The sequence below is a fragment of the Brassica rapa genome, chromosome A02 (genome assembly GCF_000309985.2).
Source record: "Brassica rapa cultivar Chiifu-401-42 chromosome A02, CAAS_Brap_v3.01, whole genome shotgun sequence".
NCBI lineage: Eukaryota > Viridiplantae > Streptophyta > Magnoliopsida > Brassicales > Brassicaceae > Brassica > Brassica rapa.
Window position 1 is genome coordinate 13010089 of NC_024796.2, and position 20523 is coordinate 13030611.

General features: G+C 31.7%; 2 protein-coding genes and 1 long non-coding RNA gene across 12 annotated transcripts; 2 read left to right on the top strand and 1 right to left on the bottom strand.

The window, feature by feature from the left end:
• The first annotated feature begins 143 nt into the window (after positions 1–143).
• LOC103852903 lies at positions 144–3707 on the top strand. Its single transcript, XR_004455632.1, has 6 exons — positions 144–831; positions 920–1096; positions 1218–1310; positions 1393–1507; positions 1601–1727; positions 1809–3707. It is a non-coding gene; the product is annotated as an uncharacterized LOC103852903 (long non-coding RNA).
• A 1197-nt stretch (positions 3708–4904) lies between these two features.
• Positions 4905–12684, bottom strand: LOC103852901 (aspartate--tRNA ligase). 10 transcript variants are annotated; one of them, XR_630034.3, is made up of 5 exons: positions 11403–12684; positions 11134–11288; positions 10980–11041; positions 10695–10884; positions 6647–9968 (listed from the first exon to the last, which is right to left on the bottom strand). XR_630034.3 is itself a non-coding variant. In XM_033285786.1 (3 exons), exons 1-3 carry the CDS (start codon positions 11521–11523, stop codon positions 10637–10639), a joined length of 435 nt encoding a protein of 144 aa, XP_033141677.1. In that variant the 5' UTR covers positions 11524–12671; the 3' UTR covers positions 10438–10636. The 10 variants fall into 10 exon arrangements, 1 of the variants encoding a protein (XP_033141677.1); XR_004455631.1 differs by having other exon boundaries at positions 11176–11288; positions 11403–12682; XR_630033.3 differs by having other exon boundaries at positions 10695–10888; positions 11403–12672.
• Positions 12685–16209: 3525 nt separating this feature from the next.
• LOC103852904 (transcription factor MYB41) lies at positions 16210–19295 on the top strand. Its single transcript, XM_009129796.3, has 3 exons — positions 16210–16358; positions 16902–17031; positions 17127–19295. The coding sequence occupies exons 1-3, from the start codon at positions 16226–16228 to the stop codon at positions 17602–17604; spliced, it is 741 nt and encodes a 246-aa protein (XP_009128044.2). The 5' UTR covers positions 16210–16225; the 3' UTR covers positions 17605–19295.
• The last annotated feature ends 1228 nt before the right edge of the window (positions 19296–20523 follow it).

A 20523-nucleotide genomic window follows, 5' to 3' on the forward strand; every position in this document is an offset into this window, starting at 1 on the left:
GGTTTTGGCGGGAAAACGAGATTTTCGGTTTGAGCGGAAAAACACGTTTTTTTTTGTTTTGGCGGGAAAACACGTTTTTGCAATTTTGGCGGGAAAACGTGTTTTCGTGTTTTAGCAGAAAAATGTGTTTTGGGGTGTTGGCGTGAAAAAATGTTTTTTGTGATTTTGGCATGAAAACACGTTTTTCGGCTTTTGCGGGAAAACACGTTTTTGCAATTTTGACGGGAAAACACGTTTTTACAATTTTGGCGGCAAAAAATAGTTTTTAAGTTTTCGCGGGAAAACGTGTTTTTGTAGTTTTGTCAGTTTTCGTATGTGACAAAAATGATATTATCTTTAGGATTGTAATTTGTGAATTACATTAGGGGCATAATAGATATTATACCATTTTGAATGAACCATCTCCATTCAAATGATACAAATTGGTTCAGCTGAATGGACTTTAAAATTAAGCCTAAATTTCCAAAAGTCATCCGGATGATCCATCTGAATGAGTTGCATTTTTAGTGCCTAAACAAACAAAACTCTTATCTTCATCCAAATGACTTATCGAGATGAAGAAACAAACTAATCCTGGATTTTCAAATCATTAGGAGGGATATCCAAGGAGGAAGTGAAAACGTATTTGTGGGGAAATTTAAGAGAGAAGTAAGTAATTTCGTGTAAACTTTCTCCTCCTTCTTATTTGTCTTTCATATGAACCTATTTCTCCGGTTACCTGTTTATCAAATGCTTGAGGATCCTGGACAGACAAGAAGTTACTATTGCACAGGTTATCTGCAACAAGTGGAACTGTATCACCATTGTTAATTAAAGGAGTTGAAATTTTGGGTGAGTTATTTGAGTCTTTCCTGAGTCATCTTAGTATTTTTATTGGCTGAAACAAACCTCATTCTCACCTGTACAATTTGTTTATCAGGGATAAAACTCAGTGACTGCTCGAGTGTGATTCATTTCACGATTACATGCTTTTCAACACATTCGTTGTGTTTATTTTTCTCCACCAGTTAGGGGACTGCACGAGTGTGATTCATTTGTGTCAGTTTCTGGTGCATAAACTGTTGATCCTATTCCGCTCTCCGGACGCACTGCAAATGTATAAGATTTACAAGTAGAACTGACGCTTTTGCAGCTAAATTGTGTGTCTACTATTAATGTCTGTTTTCGACTGGATATTATTTACTCTATTTCGTCTTTTGTGGATGGGACTGTTGCAGTTAGGGATGTCCGAGTTGGGAAGCAGCATGCGTTAGCTTTCAAGGCACAAAAAGATGTGAATGTCATCTCATGGAACAGGTTCTTTTGCCAAGGTATGTTGAAGACTAGGCTTTATAATTCCGTATCAGTATCTTAATAAGATTCTGATATGATATCATTTGAATCTTGAACTAGAATGGGATGCTCTGGTATCACATTTTGAGAAGCATAAGCATCCTACCACGTCGATTGAGTAAGGCACTCATGAATCCTCGACTCTTGCAGCCTCTTCTGGCGATAACCAGCTCACGTAAGCCACAAAGCTTTATACAGAAAACACAGCTAATCCGGAAACACTTAGAAACTGTCTAGTGGTTTTTGGCTTATCTATCGTATATGCAAGATATGGGATTTATCCTTAGAAAAGGATGAAGAAGAGGAAGCAGAGTTCAAAGCATATACACCAAGGAACAACTGAACAAGTTAAAACGCCTCGTGACTTGCCTTCTTAGCTTCTTTTCTTTTACCAGGTAACATCTTAGTTTAACCTCTTTAGCACAGTTATATTTTATTCATGTTTGTTTGTCTGAAAACCTTGCATTTTTTCCAAGAAAATCAGCGTCAAGGACTTGAAAGGACTTCACTGGCACAACCAGATTCCAGGGATGATCATCTCAGCTGCTTCTGAATTCTGATAGTTTCAACAGTTTCGATGCCTTACAACATGTAGAACACCCTTCCTGATCTCGGTTCCTAAGAAGATTGAGTCTCTGAAAAAATTTCAAGTATTGTAGTCTCTGAAAAAATTTCAACATGTTGAGTTTTGTATTGTCATCTCTCTTTTCTACTGAAATATATTTTCATTGATAGCAAGTTTAATGAATTGTACTCTTTCACAACTTAACGTTTCACAAATAAGTTTTGAAAATCATTCTCATCTCCACGAGTTTCTATTATTTCACAACTTTTAAGCTTTCATCACTGGTTGATTTGCTTGCGGTTGCCACAAAATGAGAAAACAATTTGAAGAAAAAAAGGCCAACAATTCGTGAAACTGTCTGAGATAGAAAAATAATCATTGGAGGACCATTCCTTATGATCATCGGTCCTCAGTCAACAACTACTGGTCGAGGGTGTTTGGATGCGGCACAACTATGTTTCGCTACAAAAGAGAAAATCTACATTTAAAACACTGAAAACTAAAAAAGAAACTGAAGAAAAACAACATTTATATGCATGACCATTCATTAAAAAAAGGTAATGCATCAATTGCTGACTAACACAAGATTAATGAAAAGAAAAGAGAAATATATTTTTTTCAAAATTAGTGGTGCATCTAAATAACCAAAATTTAAAGATAACACAGCATAGCGAAAAAACAAAACTTTAAAAGTTTCAAAAAGTTCTGAGAGAGAGAGAGAGAAAGCTCCATACTCTCCCTAAAAACTCAGTTTCTCTTTTCAGATCTGGTTAAGACCGGCGTGCGTGGGCTTACACAGCCACAACGTCGGTCTTAATCCTTCCTTTAGCTTGCTTTTGGTGTTGGGTTTCTCGTGTTTGATAGAGATTTCTTCTTGGTGGTTGTGTGATTACGGTGGAAGAGGTTTCCCGGTTCGATCTCCGGTCAGAGCTAACTAATCCTTTTGATTATGACGAAGAAGACGCCGGATCTGGTAAAGGTACAGAGCAATTCACCTGCAAATGTCTTCTTCTCTGCATTTTACTGAGCTTCTGTTAAGATCTTGCTGTCCGGGGACCAATTCCATTAACTCTCGCCATGTTTTGAGATCTCTGCTCCGTTCAAGGGTGTTTATGGCTTTAGAAAGGCTGAATCTGAGGTGTCTTTGTTGGGATTTTAGTGTCAATCTTCTTTTACCTTCGTTCTAGCTTCGGTGTAAACGGTGTGCGATGGTGGCGTGGTGGTGTGAGGAAATCAGAACATGTCTAACATCTTTGAGAAGTTTCAGGTTGCTTGTCCCGCTCTAGAAAAGAGTCATTGTCGCGGCCTTTGGATAAGTGTATTTCTCGGTTTGTCTTTTGCTCTCGTGTTCCTCGGTTGCTTCGGCTAATCGAAGCAGTATAATGAGGTTGAGGGTAGTAAGGTTTCTGATGAAGGTTCGTTTGAAGAGGGAGCTTGCCCCAGTTGTAGTTCTTCTCTGGTTGGTATATGATGTTATTCTTGTTGGTTTTGGCTTGGTACTGTGAACTGGAGGTTCAGGTAAGTTTAGTTCTGTTTCGTTGTTATGGCCACTGCATCGCTTCCTCTCTCGTCAAGAGTTCCGGCTGTTCAAATCGTAAAAGGATTAATATTGTTATCCTTTGTCAAAGATTGTCTTTACTTTGGTTATATGAGTCTAGAGTTCTCTTGTGTTGGTTGTAGTTTTATCAAGTGTCACCCTTTATTTGGGTTTAAGTCACCCGTTGTTTGGGTTCATGTCTCCCTGTTGTGGGTTTAAGATCTCACTCTTGTATGTTCTGTTCTACAAGTTTTATTAATCAAAACCAGTTGGAAAAAAAAAAAAAAAGATAACACAGCATATAACATTTAGATTACCAAAATAATGGAAATACTATCATCCAAAAAAATATTGACGAAAATACCCTATTACACTTTATGAATAAAAAAAATAATGAACTACTACGTCTATATATAATTCCAACACAAATCTACCAAGTAACTTCCTTAATTTTATCTAAAATATAATGTTATCAAATATTTATTGATAACACTATTGGAAAATATATCAAGACATATCTTACAAATAATAAATATATATATATCAAGACATAGTAGGTCTAATACATTTCACATACAGAATTAATCTTCAAAATTGTAGCCTTACCTAAGTAAATACAGCCTAGAAAAAAAAAGAGAACACAACAAGCAGCTAAAATTAAGCGCATAAAAATAAAACTAGCATGTCCGCTTTTGTGCGGCGTTCAGTGCTTGCTTCTGTTTTGGTTTGGATATTTTGGTTTTTACTTCTAGAAAACTAGACAACATTTAGGTATTTATAAAATTTGATTTGGTTTTAGTTCGGTTATTAAAGTTTTTAGTTCTATTTAAATAGAAAAGTCGAGAAAAGATTAATATCCAAAAAATTGGATAAAATTTGCTCTATTTTTAATTTCAAACGATATAGATAAAATCAGATAGCTTGAATATTTCACTTTAGTTATTAAGTAATTCAGGTTGTTTGATAAAAAATATTGAATAATTCAAGTACTTTTCAATATTTTTAGAATATCCAGGTAATTATTTTTTTGGGTAATTTGGTTTATAAATTTTATTTTTAGTACATTTGATTTTTTTAAAAGTTGGGTATCCATTTAGTTCTCTTTATGGTTTGGTTTTAGTTTTCAGTTATAGAAATATAGTATCCACTCGAATATTTATAAAATTCTTTTTTTTGGTTTGGTACAAATCGGTTCTTCAGATTTCAATAAATGTACCTATGCTTATGTGTGGAATAAATAAACAGATAATTTCAACCAGTTTATGCTTATGTGTGGCTATCTATATGGAATAAATAAACAGATATTTTCAACCAGTTTTAAGCATTACATATGGGAAAACAATATCAAATCCATCACAAGTATCAACCCAAAAATATATAGAGGTAAAGACAATCAAATTTAATTTGTTATGAACTGTACATATTAAAAATAATTGACAACAATGAAGGGAAATTAATACCTGCCTGAACATCATCAATACGATTTTATTTCAACTCCATATAAATTATTACAAGTTTGATCAGAAAACTAACAAAAATAGAGTTAAAAGAGATTACATCATGAAAAATAAGAGATAGACAAGTTGAAAGACAAAGAAGGGGGGTTGCTCAAAAAAAAAGACAAAGAAGGGAAAAATCTCAAACAACCTTTATTATATTTATTGTGAATCATGGTACTTTTTTTGGTTCTTATTAGATGTAATCTACAACATAATTACAAAAGCTCTGTGTTACAGTGGCAAAAAAAGAACGTTTCATCTAACAACAAATAAACAAGACAAACAAAATTATATGAAATTGGTATAAAAAGCCTACTCTGAATTAAAGTTAGAATAAAAATAACATAAAACAAAAGAATAAAATTAGACACATTTAACATAAATATATAATCCGCGGATAGCGCAGAATAATCTTTAGTAAATATAGTTACAATACAAATTTTGACACATGTTATAAATTATATCTGAATCTAAATACTATTAATTAAATGCAGCTCAAACTAAATTAATTTTCAAACGAAATCTATGAGGTTGAATTTAAAAATCTGAAACACTGCAAAAACCCAAACCCGAAAACCCATATCTAATTGAATTGACTTCAACTCCCTATATATTAATAGAGAAACATTTAAAAAGTTGTAACATGTAGTTTGTAATAATTACAAAATAGCTTTGATGAGTTGTCACTCAATTAAGATGTTAATTAATCTTACGTGGCAGCTTAAGAATTAATTGAAAAAAATATTTATCCAAAATCCAATTACAAGAAAACATTATAATAAATCGAAATATAAAGAAACATGTATTATTTTCTTAAATAAAAACTACAGAGTTATCTTAAATGATTAACATATATATGACAGTTAATGATTACTAGGTGGTTGTCCGCGAATTCGCAGGTACAAATAACTTTTAAAGTTTGATACATATAATATTAATTATGTAATTGATACATTATAATATATTTTTACTTTTCAAATTTCAATAAGAATTTTATTTGATATATATTCTCTAAATAAAAAGATTTATACCTTTTGGTATTGTACTTTAAAAATATATAAATACGACTTTTGTAATATTTTATTAGACTTTCTTTCTATCAACAACTATAGTAAAATGGTTAATGTATACTGCGATTTAATTTATCTACAGTCTTATTATATATTATGTACTCTGATTTCCAAATGTAATTAATTTAATATTAACTTAAATTTATTCATCCCAATAATATTTCTAAAAATAATATATACGATAACACAAATAATATTTTCTAAAAATGATATGTAGACGACAATAATTGCTGAGATCAAAAAATAATTTGATTGGCTAATATGGCTTGAAATAATTCACCATGTTGATTATTTAGTGTTAAATATGCAAGAATTAGATACAAATAACCAAAAAGTTCTGGTTAGTAGAAAGTTCGGAGAAATTATAAACAATAGTCAATGAAATAATTTAGATAAATTAAAACGGTTAGATGTATATGAAATAATTAGTAAATTTGCAGCAAATAGTGATTTTGCAGTAAACAAATATTATATTTACAACCTCAAATCTCTTAAACAATCTTTTATAAAAGGTATGAAATAGTTTAGCAGCTTTCGCAGTAAATAGTAATTTTATAGATTTTTTTTATAGAGAAAGAGCTTTTTGATTTTTATAGATTTGTTGATGGGAAAGGTTAAATATATGTTTCTTATATAATGTTACTTTTACGTTTTACTTTATATTATATTATATGTATATTATTATCTATATAATATATATTTTTATTATCTACAAGATAATGATTTTTTTTTTTTTGCATATGTTGTTTGAGATTTATTTTATAATTGAAATTCGTTTTCACACATAAGTTCAAGTTACTATTTGTATTTTATAATCATGGTGCATAGATGAATTGTTATAAACTTTGTACTTAGGATTAGAAAAAATATTGTACCTAAAAATTTAGACTGAACAAAATCCGAAATAAGAAATTGAATGAAAAGTAAAAAGAAATGAAAGTCAAATACAATACTTATACAATGAATATAATATATTTAGAAAATATTGATAGGATCAATTTAACGATGAACATACAATTGGGATATTAAAGCTATTATGACGAATCTTACTTTGATTTTCTTGCATATGAGAAAAAATCCAAGATTTGTATCAACAGAAAACATTCATAGAATTTTGACAAGAAAAAAAGTAAATATTCAAAAAAATTGACTGTAATGGCGGTGGATTATACTATACAATATTCGATGAAGATGTCAAATCTTGTTACAGAACTCTATATTATGGCTAGGTGCAGTGCAACATTTGTCATTGATACCCATTGTTCATTAATTTGCAAGGGTTTATGACAATGTTCTCTAAAACCGGACCAAAACTAACCTGTTAAATATAGTTTGATCAGATGAAACCTAGTTCAGTAACTTTGGCTTAATATATATTTTTAATACATAAAATTTTAAAATATTAGTAATAAATATGATATAGAATTATATATAGATAAATATTAAATATAAAATATTATAAATATAAAATGTTTTTTTGTTTTTACAGTTGGTTTATAGATTTTTAATAGTTTTAAAAAATTGCATTCAGTTTATAACTTTGAAATCCAGTCTAGGTATGTGATCAATTTATAATTGAACCAGTTATTAGATCTATAGTGGTTATGTAATCGGTTCATGGTTGAACCGGATATTCATATAAGCATCGGGTTGTTCAAGTTTTTAAGACATTGTTTTATGACCAATTGTAAGTATTAATTTTTTTATTTTTTTTATGTTAATACTTTTAGGATGTGACTGTATGGTATTGTGGAGTAAACTTTTACTTTAGATATATATTTATTTTTAGTTGAGCCAAAAAGTTACCAATTAAGATATACACTTTTATTATTTACTCCACATACTGTATACAAACAGAAAAATGCACACTAAATTTTATTCCAGATTTTACAAAAGCAACATGATTTTACTCTGAATATTATTCTCTTTCCTCTTTCCACTTTTTTAATTTCTCTCTCATTTTCACTAATATATTTATTCTCTTTTATTCTCAAGTTTACCAATCACACACTTAACATTATAAGAGCACTAGGGGTCGGCCCGCCCTACGGGCGGGATTTTATTTGAATATATATTAATTTTATAAATTATTTTAAAAATACTCTAAAACTAAAATGACTCTACAAAATAGATAAATAATAAATATAGATCATATTGCTTTTTTAAAAATACTCTAAAACTAAAAGGACTTTACAAAATAGACAAATAATAAATATAGATCATATTGATTTTTTTTTTAAATACTCTATAACTAAAATGACTCTACAAAATAGACAAATAATAAATATAGATCATATTGATTTTTTTAATAGAGATTTTCTGTCTGAGTTTAAAGTGAGGTAACATTCGCTATCTTCTATTTTATAGAGAATACAAAATTAGCAGAAAATCAGAAAAATTAATGATTTATATTTATTTTTATTGCTGTTATTTCACTTTAATATTATAAAATAAAATCTAAGGTATGAATGAAAATACTCTATTTATTTATAGAATTTCAAATTTTATTTCTTTACACTAATTAGTTTTTACATACTAATAAATTAATTCACCTTCTAGCTAAATCAATTGAAAATTATAATACGGGTTAGCCCGTAGGACAGGTAGGTAAATAATTGTATATATATATATAATTTAAAATTTTATTGGATATTTACAAATATAAAGTAATAACTCAGAAGCATCTCAACGCATGTTCGGAGTCTCCTAAAAAAAAATGTTCTCGGCAATCAGTCCATCTGCTCTAACCCTGTCCAGACTTGAAGGCCCACAGAGGTCAGAGCTGTTGATGCAACCAAGACATGAAAGTAACTTATCCCCATTAGGAACTATAACAGCTTCGCCACTCAAACGTAGTGCACCAGAATCTCAACTCCAGCTTGACGCTCTGTTCTGTCTCGGGCCTTCTTCTATGAGATTCCTCTCTGTCTCAGCAGCCTCCCTCTTCCTGTTTCTGTCTCTCACTCTCACTGATATCTAATGCTTTTTTGGAGTAATGCTTAATAGCAGTTTTTCGAGTCCGTGTACGCAGCATTATCCATCTCTTTATCCTTGAAACCTTTCTGCTTCCTCTCCTTCTGTTTTCCAAACTCCGGTTCCAGTTCTGTTTCTTCTCTACCTCAGGCTCTTTCACAACTATCTCATCCTCCTGAGCCTCAGCTTTATCATCCTCCTGAGTCATGAACTGAACGTTGCACAAAATATGAAGAGCTTGCATCATCCTCTAGTCTTTTTTTACCAAGGATCAAGAAGTTGCTGGTTAAGATAGATTTTGTTTATTGTTCAAAAGTAATACAACACTGAAGAATTATTCTAATTGTGTTGGGTCTATACTATAATTTTAGCGATCAAACCTATGCCTTATAAAACACAATTGGAATAAGGTTTCTATTAATTCACAAAGACTATACCTTTCCCATCTCTAGATGAACAGCATGACGATTTGATCTTGACAGCAGGACGATTTTTGATCTAAGAGATTTCTTCATCGTCAATCTCCATGGCGGTGGAGTAATGCTTGATGGCAGTTTCAAAGTCCTTTTTCACGGCATTCCCCATCTCCTTGTCTACACCCATAAGCTTGAAACCGTGCTTCATGTTTCTTTGCTTCCCAGAAAGGCGAACCTCGACAGTGGAGGTACAACAGGCAGCCTCCAAAACAGCGAGGACAACAGCAGAGTTAGCCTTTTTGGAAAGTTTAGAAAGCTGGTGATTGAAAAGATTGAACTGGTGATTTTGTGGGGATAGAACATGCTCTTTTATAGTCGAAGATTCACAGAAAAGAAGTAATGAGGATGCATTCAATGAGGAATCGTGACAGGTTTTGCAAGCTATAGTTAATGTCTACGTTAAAGACAACTCTTCGATTGAGTCTCATTCCGTAACGCCTCCATTTGTCGTGGCCGGTAAGATGATCAGACTGTTTCTTCGACGGTGAGAAGCTTTGATTGTGTAGAAGGAGTTACCTAGAGAAGAATTTTTAATTATTAGAAAAGCCGATGTTATGTTCTATCCAGGCCCGAACCTATTACCAGTTTATCACAAATGGAAGCCCAGCAAAAACACACACAAATCACAAAATTTTGCAAAACGAAAAAAGAACTCGGAACCTCTTCTAGTTAAAACACGTGTCAGCACCTCCTTTCACTATTTACTGACGTGGCAAGAGGAGAAGAGAGTTGAGTTCTTCTTTATAGTATAAGATAAGATGTCCATCCATTAGAACCCATTAGAGGTCCTAATGATTAAATTAAGAATAAATAAGATGATTTGGCAAGTTTAGAATCTTGGTAAGTGGAAATAATTTTTTTCTCCTCCAATGGGAGAACCCCTATGGAGTTCTTAAATAATTGTTTTTTAAAATAAAGATGAAAGATTGTTTAAGAGATTTGAGGTTGTAAATTGTTTGCACTCCCGGAACAAAGATGAAACAAGTTGTTCAAAAAAAAAAGATTGATAGTAAATTCGGTTTGGTCAGTGTAAACAAAGATGAAACAAGTTGTTCAAAAAAAAAAGATGAAAGAAACACAAACATTGAAGTAACATTTTGGTCAAATTGATTGATAGTAAATTCGGTTTGGTCTGTAAACTACAACTCTCAAACTATGTTAATCTTCCTACCTTTTCATGTTAATTAAAAGTAAATCCATTTGAGATTATACACTTGACTTGGCCAAAGATTGTATATGTACCTTGCTATCTGGTAATATTTGTCAAAACCAGAGACCATCAACATTTGTTTGAAGAGCTGCGGACTTTGTGGCAACATGCTCTGCAACCATCCTACTTGCACTCCCGGAACCGGACCGACTCTCTTCTTCTTATTAGTCCTGACACCAAGCTTTGACCTCATAGGATTCAATATTTCAACATGCTCTGCAACTACCTAATGATTACATACGCATCAGATTTCGGGAAAACGGAAAAAGATACATACACATACGGCTAAGCTGAGTGAGAAGAGAAAGCATACATACCTCAAGGACTCCAGTTTTCATCTTCTTGTTGATGGACTCATTTGGCCTAGTACGAACAGTACCTTCCATAGAAACAAAGTAAAATTTTACTTAAGAACTCATTGAACCAACGATTCATACAACATAAGTACATAACTAATTAAGGAGGCAATACAATGCATCATCAGTCCAGGAAAGATTCTAGGATCTTCCTTACACTTGAAACCTAAGCCAGAGTACTCTCTCCTCTAGTCACCTCCATTTACTTGCATACTGTATCTAGAACAGACATAAAGTCTCTTACAATCACGAACACTCTCAATAGCATCACTACAGCAAAGATAATCATAAAACAAAAGAACACATCACAAAAGGCACATTTGTTTTGAGCTCAGAAGCAACAATCATCTAAGCAAAGGGAGGCACAACACAAGTTTGCATTACCAGAGGAAGGAGAAGAGAAGCTGTTCTTGAGATGTGTCTTCGTCGGTAACGAAGGAGTTGATGAAGACACCAAGTTCCTCGTCGTAGTTTCCGTTGAATGGCTTAACGGAAAACGAATCATAATCTCGTTCCGCCGCCGACCGTACTTGCTCGCGCACCTGTCGCTGCTGTAAACCCCTTCGGATACAAATCAAATCTTCTTCTTTTCACTTTGATCCAGTCGTCTCTTCTCTCTCTCTCCACAAACGATTCGATTTTTCTTGCACAAAAACTTCGGAAACATCGACAAAGAAAGACCAAAAAAAATTTCTTCCTTTTTGCCTAAAAGGCATCACCCAAAAGAAATAGTTCTTAAAGTGCTGTGTTTAGTACCGGTTCTCTTCTTTTCTGTATTTTTTTATTTATTTTTTTTTTGTTTTTTCTAAGGAACCCTAACTAAAACCTCTCAATGGAGATGGTCTAAGAAATTAACGGCATCCCGAGGAAATTTAGTGGCAACCTTCGTCGACTTTCCACCGTGGAACTGTCATATGTGCTTTCTTGTAGTGTCCTAACCTTGCTTTTTACGTTGATATTTTCTTGAAAAAATGGTTGAGTACTTTAGATTAGGTTAGATATTGTGCCAACTATAATGGAAAAAGAAAGTTACATGCCTTGCTAGAAAACAAAGAGCAAAGACCAAAGAAGTCTAATTCTACGTACTTTGAATATTAATTTCTTAGTTACAAAAAGAAATTTAATTTCTTTTCTGAAAACCCGTAATTTACCCCTTTTTAATTGAAAGTGTAGTCCTTATATTAAAAAAATAGTCGTTTTAATATTAAACTTGAGCAATTTTAATATTTTGCAGCAAATTTTAGAAAATTTACCTTTTGCTTTTAATAACTGTTTTCTTCTACAATGGAGATTTGGGTGGAAGGCTGGAAGCTCAACTATGTTAATTTAATCTATTATATTGCAGTGTGAATATTTGATTATCAATCTATCAACTAACGTGAATAGTGTTTCAAATGTCTACATTGCATTATCAATTACCACGAGATAATTTAATTATTATTATATTATGTCAAGCGTACAACATACCGGTTTTCTTATATTAGTACACGTTACGTGGCTTTATTAGAAAATAGAAGGTAAGTTACTTATCTTCTCATCTACTAGGGTATAGACAAATGTGAAATGTTATCTACTATTTCTTGATTTTGGAAAGTAATACTATCAATTCAAGCAGGGTCGAAGCTAGAGAAAAAGTTTGTAGGGGGCATATTTAAAACTGTTCATAAAACTAAGTACAGATTTGTTAAAATAGAGGGCATATTTAGAATTAGTCAATACTTTATATGGGATTTTCAAAATGAGTTGGGGGCAGATGCCCCCCTGTTACTCCATGTGCCTCCGCCACTGAATTCAAGCATGGACGGAATTTGTTATCTCTCTAGCTTTCGATCATAATGCTGGCGATCAAGATAAAATTTTACATGTGCAACCGTGGGAGCACCCGTATTAAGATAATATATAAGTTTGTTCTTTTTGTTTGTCTATACATATACACCATTTTTCATTTGATATCAGTTAGGAGTTTGTTGTAGTACTCTTTCCAAATTAATATATAAGTTTGATCTTTTTGTTTGTCTATACATATACAGAGTTAACAATATGTGAAACACCCTTAAGCTACTGTCTCTGCACTATGCGGATGAATGGGAAGAGGTTATCCAGCTTCTAACAGACCAGACATAGAACACACTTATTTCTGATCCGGTATGTGTTCCAAGCGACACTATTAGCTATATGGAAAGAGAGAAATAGGAGAAGGCATAAAGAAAACCCGAACAATCCAGCAACTCTGATCAAAGGCGTGGACAAAGTTGTAAGAAACTGTATCTCTAGCTTGCGTCTCATAGGAGTTTGCAAGTATATTATAACCATGGAAACATGGTTTTCAGTTAGATAAACTCTGAGTTTGTTTTTATTTCAGTTCTCTTTAAAAAAAATTCAATTTATGTTATAGTCAATTGTACAAAAAAAATAATTCTTGAATAAACATTCATTCAAAATAATAACATTATGTGAAACGATTATCATACTAATATTAGTAAAAAGGTTCATGTTAACGAATTCGACTATATATAATTCTCAACTTGTATATTAATTTCAAGCGAATGATGAAGATACAATTTGCAATAAAACTAAAAACGAATGGAGCGTCTAATCAGCCAGGGTTTTTGGTTAGGATGGTTCGTAACAAAATAATAACAAAAAGCTAACTAATACTGTTAACAATTCAAAAACAAACAATGTGCACCCAATATAAAAACAAGTGAAAACACTATATCTATAAATACTTTATATTCTGGGATTAAAAAAAGACTGTACTATGTTATTCTTATGAATTAAATAATATCATAAGAAAATAAAGAGAAAGTACGATGTGTCTGAGCGTTTAATCTGACCCATTATATGTAAAGTGAGGGGGGGAAAAGAACGCAGTATCTGATGCATTCTTAGTGATATACGTAGTGAGTTATATCACTGATCCTCACGCGTCTACATATGATGGTTGGCTGCTTTTATTAGATTCCAACAATTTGCGTAGTATCTTTTTAGACCCAAACAAAATATAAATACCAAATCATTTATGAACTGAGATTTAAAAAAAATTTCGACCCAAACTTGACTCTGTAACATGAAATCCTACCTTGACTAACTTATGGTTAGTCAACCGTTAAATCATGCTTAGTCGGATAAATGAAAAGTGTTGATTTCAACCCGTACAATTTCGGTCGTGCCTTTTTAGACCTAAACAATGAGTAAGTGTGATTTCCTACCCAAACTGAACAATAATTTGAATTTTATACCCGAACTGAACGATAGTTTGAATTTCATAAAAAACTACTCTGGCTAACATTTGGTTAGTCAACCGTTATTTTTGAGCGAGAGAGTGTCTAGGCAGAGATGACATGTCGAGGGAGAGTTAAAACGACGGCGTTTTAGCTAAAATAATAAAATTTTGTTACTTTAGGGCTGAACCCACACCAGACAAGTGAATTAAACGAACATTTTACCATCAGGTCAGTAACTTTTGTCATATTTACATATATACTAACTTATATCTTTGTCTTGTTCGCCAATCCGCTTTATTTTATGTTACACCATTGTTTTACTTCTTCTCGATACTAGGTTTGCTCACAGATTCGTCGCGGATCGATCCCTGATCAAATGGATTCGATTTTTTGGGCTTGATAATGCCTCAGTTCATGCTAATTTATTTTTAGACAAAGAAACTAATCTCCGCTCTTGTTTACGTGTTGTAGCCGAAGCTACTCTTTTTGGCTCCCAACATTACCTTCTCATGCAATTTTAAAATGTTCATTACTATCAAAAATAGAAGTTTCTAAAGAATTAAACTTCTGAAATTGGCAACAAAGAGAGATAGCCAGAGGGAGAAAAAGCTAGTAATTTCTTTACTCGTTTTGGTACCTATATAATTTAGTATATATATAGGTTTTACAAAATTTATCTTAGTCCAGTGGTTTAATGCTTCTCTAGGTGTGGGTTTGAGTCATAGTAAGTGTTTTTTAATTAGTTTAGTTAAAACGACATCAGATGACTAACCAAACATTAGTCAAAGTAGTTTTTATGTTAATATTAAAGTTCGGGTATAAAATTTAAATTATTATTCAGTTTGGATATGAAATTGCACTTACTCATTGTTCAGGTCTGAAAAATCACGACCAAAATTGTTTAATGATTGACTAACGATAAGTTAGTCAAAGTAGAATTTCATATTACGGAGTCAAGTTTGGGTTGGAATCTTTAAAAAAATCTCAGTTCAGGAATGATTTCGCACTTATTTTTTGTTTGGTCTAAGAAAACGCGACGTAAATTGTTGAAATCTGAAAAAACCATTTTCCCTGCTTTTATCCCCTTTGAGATTCTAAGCCTCAGTTAATTAAATATATATTTTGCTTTCACAATATTTTGCTTTTGGATGATGGATGTTTCCCCCCTCGTAGGTCCTTATTCTTCTTGAGTAAAAAAAAAAACAAAACAAAAACGAATCTATCTTTTTTCTTCTCGAAGCTCGTGTCTTACCTAGGAGACAAAGTTATTTAAGCACGTGGAAAATGGAGAAAAAGCCATGGATGGACACAACCAGGCTTGTCATTTCTTTTCATTTATCGTTTTAAATCTTGTCAAATGATCGTGGGAGTTTGAAACGATAGATTTTTTTTTTGTTTCTTTGGGTATTAGTCTGTACGAGAGATTGAATGAACATGAATGGACTCTGATTCAAATACAACGGTTATCATGAAAATGATCATTTGTATCATGTGTTGTGAATGTCAGAATGTGTAACTTCGTGGAATTATCATGCTTACCTATGCGGAATAATTATAGTAACTAAAAAAAATACTATCTTAAACGAAGAATCAAAAATGAAAAGGATGTATCAGCATCAAGATATACATATAAGAATCCAACGGTTGTAATTAGTTAAAATAAAAAGAGAGCAAAAACATGGAAATGACTATATATATATTGACTTCCTCGTTTCCTCACTCAACAAAAGGCCATTCAACTTCTGTATTAAGTGAGAGTGTGAGAAAACCTTACATAAATAATTGAAAGTGTCTTGATAAAACCAGGTATAAATCAAATAAAAACAGTAATCAATAATTCACTTGATCTTTTTGTACTTTTTCTAAAGCTCATTGTTCTATAAGGTCATTATTATCTGACTATACGGTGACTGATTAAGAGGAAAGCTCAAATCGACCAGAGAGAAGTGTATATACTTAGCGATACCTGGTTGGTTCAAAATGGGGAGGACAACATGGTTCGACGTCGACGGGATAAAGAGAGGAGAATGGACGGCGGAGGAAGACCGGATGCTCATCGCTTATATCAACAAATACGGTGTCAGGGACTGGGGTGCCCTGCCTAAGAGAGCCGGTAATAAAATATATACTTACTCAGTTACACTCTATATATATGCATACAATATGTCTGGACCACCTATTTGTGTCTCTTTCAAAGCCGGGATCTATAAATTCCAGTTTATGTCGGATCAAGGATTTTGTTTTTTGTGATTTTCTTTATACTTTGCTGGTTCTAGACTTCTAGTATTTCTCGATTTTGTTAGTTTTAATTTTTGTTGGTTTTTGTTCTAACATAAGTCCTTCTATACAGATTTTAGAAGAAAAAAAAATCTATTTTGGGAGTCTATATCAGAAAGAGTACATGATACTTTACAGCAAAGATGTTTGTAAACCATGATTATCCGATCGTGTTTGATAGACTTCTATAATGATAATATATGAACCCATGAAAACCAAGTATTATCCTGTTACTTGTTATTGTGATTGTGTTTCTCCTTTTTTTTTCCGTGTGATGGAAAAAATGTTCAATCATAATAACAGTATCTGTTGGCCACTATGTTAAAGTGATAATTTCACCTCTTCTGATATATATTTTTTCAAAATGAAATATAAAAAGGTCTGCATAGATGTGGAAAGAGTTGTAGATTAAGGTGGCTGAATTATTTGAAGCCTGGTATTAAAAAAGGCAAGTTCACTCCTCAGGAGGAAGATGATATCATCAAATTTCACTCCCTTCTTGGAAACAGGTAATTTAAATTCTGACTAAGTGAAATACCAAAACGTGTTATAGATTATGATACATAATTAAACTGATTATATATTATGAATAATTACATATAAGGTGGGCAGCAATAGCAAAGCAAATGCCAAACCGAACAGACAATGATATCAAGAATCATTGGAACTCATGTCTTAAGAAAAGACTTCGCAGAAGTGGGATAGATCCGATGACCCATGAGCCAATCAAAGCCACTTCCTCCTCAACGAGGTTGTCTCCAGCACGGAGACATTCTTCTTCTACTACTTCTTTCTCTCTTTCCTCCACAGGCTCTGTACGTCTACTTAACAAGCTTGCTGCTGGAATATCCTCGAGGAAACTTGCACTCGATAGGATCAGGACTGTGATGATATCTTCGGAACCAAGAGAAGTCGATGAAGAAGAGAAGACGATGATAAGCAGCAGGAAAGAAGAGGAGAAAGTGATTGGTTGTTTCATGGAGATTGATAAGAATCTGATCAGTACGATGTCGTTAGATGAGTTGGCTTGTGACTCTAGCTACTACTACTACGACGACTGGCTTCGTGGCTGCTTTCAATGACTACTCATCATTGAGCCTTACGATTTACGTTACGCGGTCGGTCCTGAGACACCCGAGACTCCATACAAAATAAAATATTTTTCTATTATCATAAATATACTACATGATTATACAAAAACTTATTTGCTATAACATTTTTGTGAAAAAAATAAACAGCTTTTTACCATTTTGTATATCCATATTCATATTGTTCTAATAAGTTTATATGTATAAAATCTTTGTCCAAAAAAAATGTATAAAATTTATTAGTGTAATATGTTTTGTTACCATATTATTGATTAAATAAATAAGAATATCAAATTTTTTTTTTTTTTTTTAGATGTGAGTTCCATATAAAAATGTAGGCTCCATGTAAATTTTTGTGTGCATCTCTTCAGGAGCAGCACTTACGATCTATACCAGTCTGATTTCGAACAAGTAACATGAGACTTATGATAAACTTGACCTGTTCACTCTCTTGGCCAACATTCCTCTTGAATTTCATTATTTCTATCATTTAAAAGAACAAGTGTTTAGTTACTATACATGCGGTCATTGTTTTTGAATTTGACTGTTACATTTTCTCTTTTTATTCGGTTACCTCTCCTACACGTGATTATGAGCCCTACATTCATATTTGAGGGTTTCATGCCATTTCAATGAAGCAAGCCTATCGACTACAATATTGCTATGGGTGTTCACCGCAAAAATGTCATGGTGGCGTGTAGTTGAAAGTTGAAACCTTACACCATAGAAAATAATACAATATTACTACTATGTGCAAGTATCCCACAACACTATAGAAAATAATAGTAATAATTAATATCATGTGATTCTATGCGTATCAAAACATTGAAACCAATCTTAGTCAAACATAAGCACCAGATTACTAATTTCAATTATAAAGAACGTATATACTCTCGAATATTTTTTTTTTTTAACGTCACTTGGATATATTTTATCATTGCCGTAGATAATGGATTTATAATATTCCATGACTGTTTTATTTATTTTTTTGCTTAAATTCTCTTCCATGACTGTTCCATTTTGTTCCCGATATTTTAATACTCTTACCAAGTAAGTATCATACTATTTGAGATGGAATTTTAACTACAGTTATACCGCCATTTTAATCTGAAGTGCTTTGGTTTAATCAGTTTTACGACATGTGGAAACTGTGATTAACATCACCCCATGCAGGGATCCCCACCCATGCATATTGGGTGCTAAAATAATAAGATGCCCACTAAAAATTGGAGGAAGGAGTCAAAAGGAAGTGACTGGCCAGATTATTAAAAGAACGGATCCAATATATTCGTAATTAATCAATCATAAGTGTTGATTAAGATTGACAGCTATAAACACGAAAATCCAAAGACGACATGTGTTCTGTTTACTGAACTTTAAGATTTTTTTTTTTTTTGCTTTAATCTGTGGATACCTTTTCTTTGCTTTGTTTTGCCCAGTTTGTGCCAATTAGCACATTTAACTAATTTTCACGTCATCTATATCTATCTATCTATAACTATTATTTTCGAAATAAATTTTTGTAACAGAGCTCTCACGTTAAAAGTTAGACCGGTTAATATCGTTTATACCCTTAATGAATAATTATATAAATTAGTCAAAAAATAAAAACGAATTTCAAATCAATCTTATTAAAAAAGTGATTAAAATTTATAACAAAACGTTTATACTCTTAATGAATAAATTATATAAATTAGTCAAACATAAAAATGAATTTAAAATATATCTGATTAAATAAGTGATTAAAATTAATAATAGTAAGAATTATCTAAAATATAAATAATTAAAAACGAATTTCTATTAATAATATTATATTTATATATTATATTAGATAATTGACTATACATAAATATAATAAAATTTTCAAAAATAAAAACATGTTTAAAACATAAGATAATTCTTTCTGTTGTTATCTGAAAATAATATTTTATTATAAAATCTATAGTTAGATATAAAACAATTTATAATTAAATGCTAATCAAACAAACAAATATATTTTCTAAAATATATGTGAATTTTTTTAAAATTTAACACAACAATAAGCATATATTTATACTTTGATAAAAGCTAATGAATATATATTAATAATATTTTATTTATATGTTATATTTGATTATTGACTATAAGTAAATATAATAAAATTCTCAAAAATAAAATATATTTTTAAAACATAATATAATGTTGTGTTTCATCTGAAATAATATTTTGATTATAAAATATAAAGTTTAATGTTTGATTTATCTTTTAAAAAACATAATTAATATTTTTTTATGTTGATTTTGATTTAATAGTTATAAACAAAAAAATATCAATAAAAACACTATGCTTGCATGCGCGGACAGAACACCTAGTTTATATTTAATTTACAAGAAGTTTTTTTTTATCATAGTAGGACTAGCTCTTCGCGTCGCTTTTTTTTGCCATTAAATTTGAAATTTCATTACTGAGAGAGAGAGTCTATCAAAACTAGTGTTTTTAAAACCGGACCGGGAGCTGAATCGGAAAAAATTTAGGTCACGGTTCAATATGGTTTGCCAGATCAAACCTGGTTCAATAATCTGGTTTAATATACTTTTAATATTTAAATTTAAAACTAATGTTAGTAAATATGATACATAATTAAAATATAAATAACTTTTAAACATAAAACATTATAAATATAAACTAGTTTTATGTTAGTATTGATGATTTATAGATTTTTGATAGTTTTAGTAGTTTTAAAACTTTAAGATCCAATCAGGCTACGTGATCGGTTCATGGTTGAACCAATTATTAGACCCAATCAGGTTATATACTCGGTTCATGGTTGAACCCGGTCCAACCATCGGGTCGGTCCGTTTTTAAAAACATTTTCAAAAGAGATTTTTTTTTTTTTTGGTAATCCCATCAAAAGAGACGACTACAGATAAAATG

Bases quoted from the DNA above. Each gene is read 5' to 3' on its own strand.
- LOC103852904 (XM_009129796.3), top strand. From the start codon at position 16,226: ATGGGGAGGACAACATGGTTCGACGTCGACGGGATAAAGAGAGGAGAA. The intron at 16,359-16,901 runs GTAATAAAATAT...AAATATAAAAAG, and splicing joins TGCCCTGCCTAAGAGAGCCG to GTCTGCATAGATGTGGAAAG. The intron at 17,032-17,126 runs GTAATTTAAATT...ATTACATATAAG, and splicing joins CACTCCCTTCTTGGAAACAG to GTGGGCAGCAATAGCAAAGC.
- LOC103852901 (XM_033285786.1), bottom strand. From the start codon at position 11,523: ATGATTCGTTTTCCGTTAAGCCATTCAACGGAAACTACGACGAGGAAC. The intron at 11,042-11,402 runs GTAATGCAAACT...TTTCTATGGAAG, and splicing joins CTTCTCTTCTCCTTCCTCTG to GTACTGTTCGTACTAGGCCA. The intron at 10,889-10,979 runs GTATGTATGCTT...TGTAATCATTAG, and splicing joins TGAAAACTGGAGTCCTTGAG to GTAGTTGCAGAGCATGTTGA.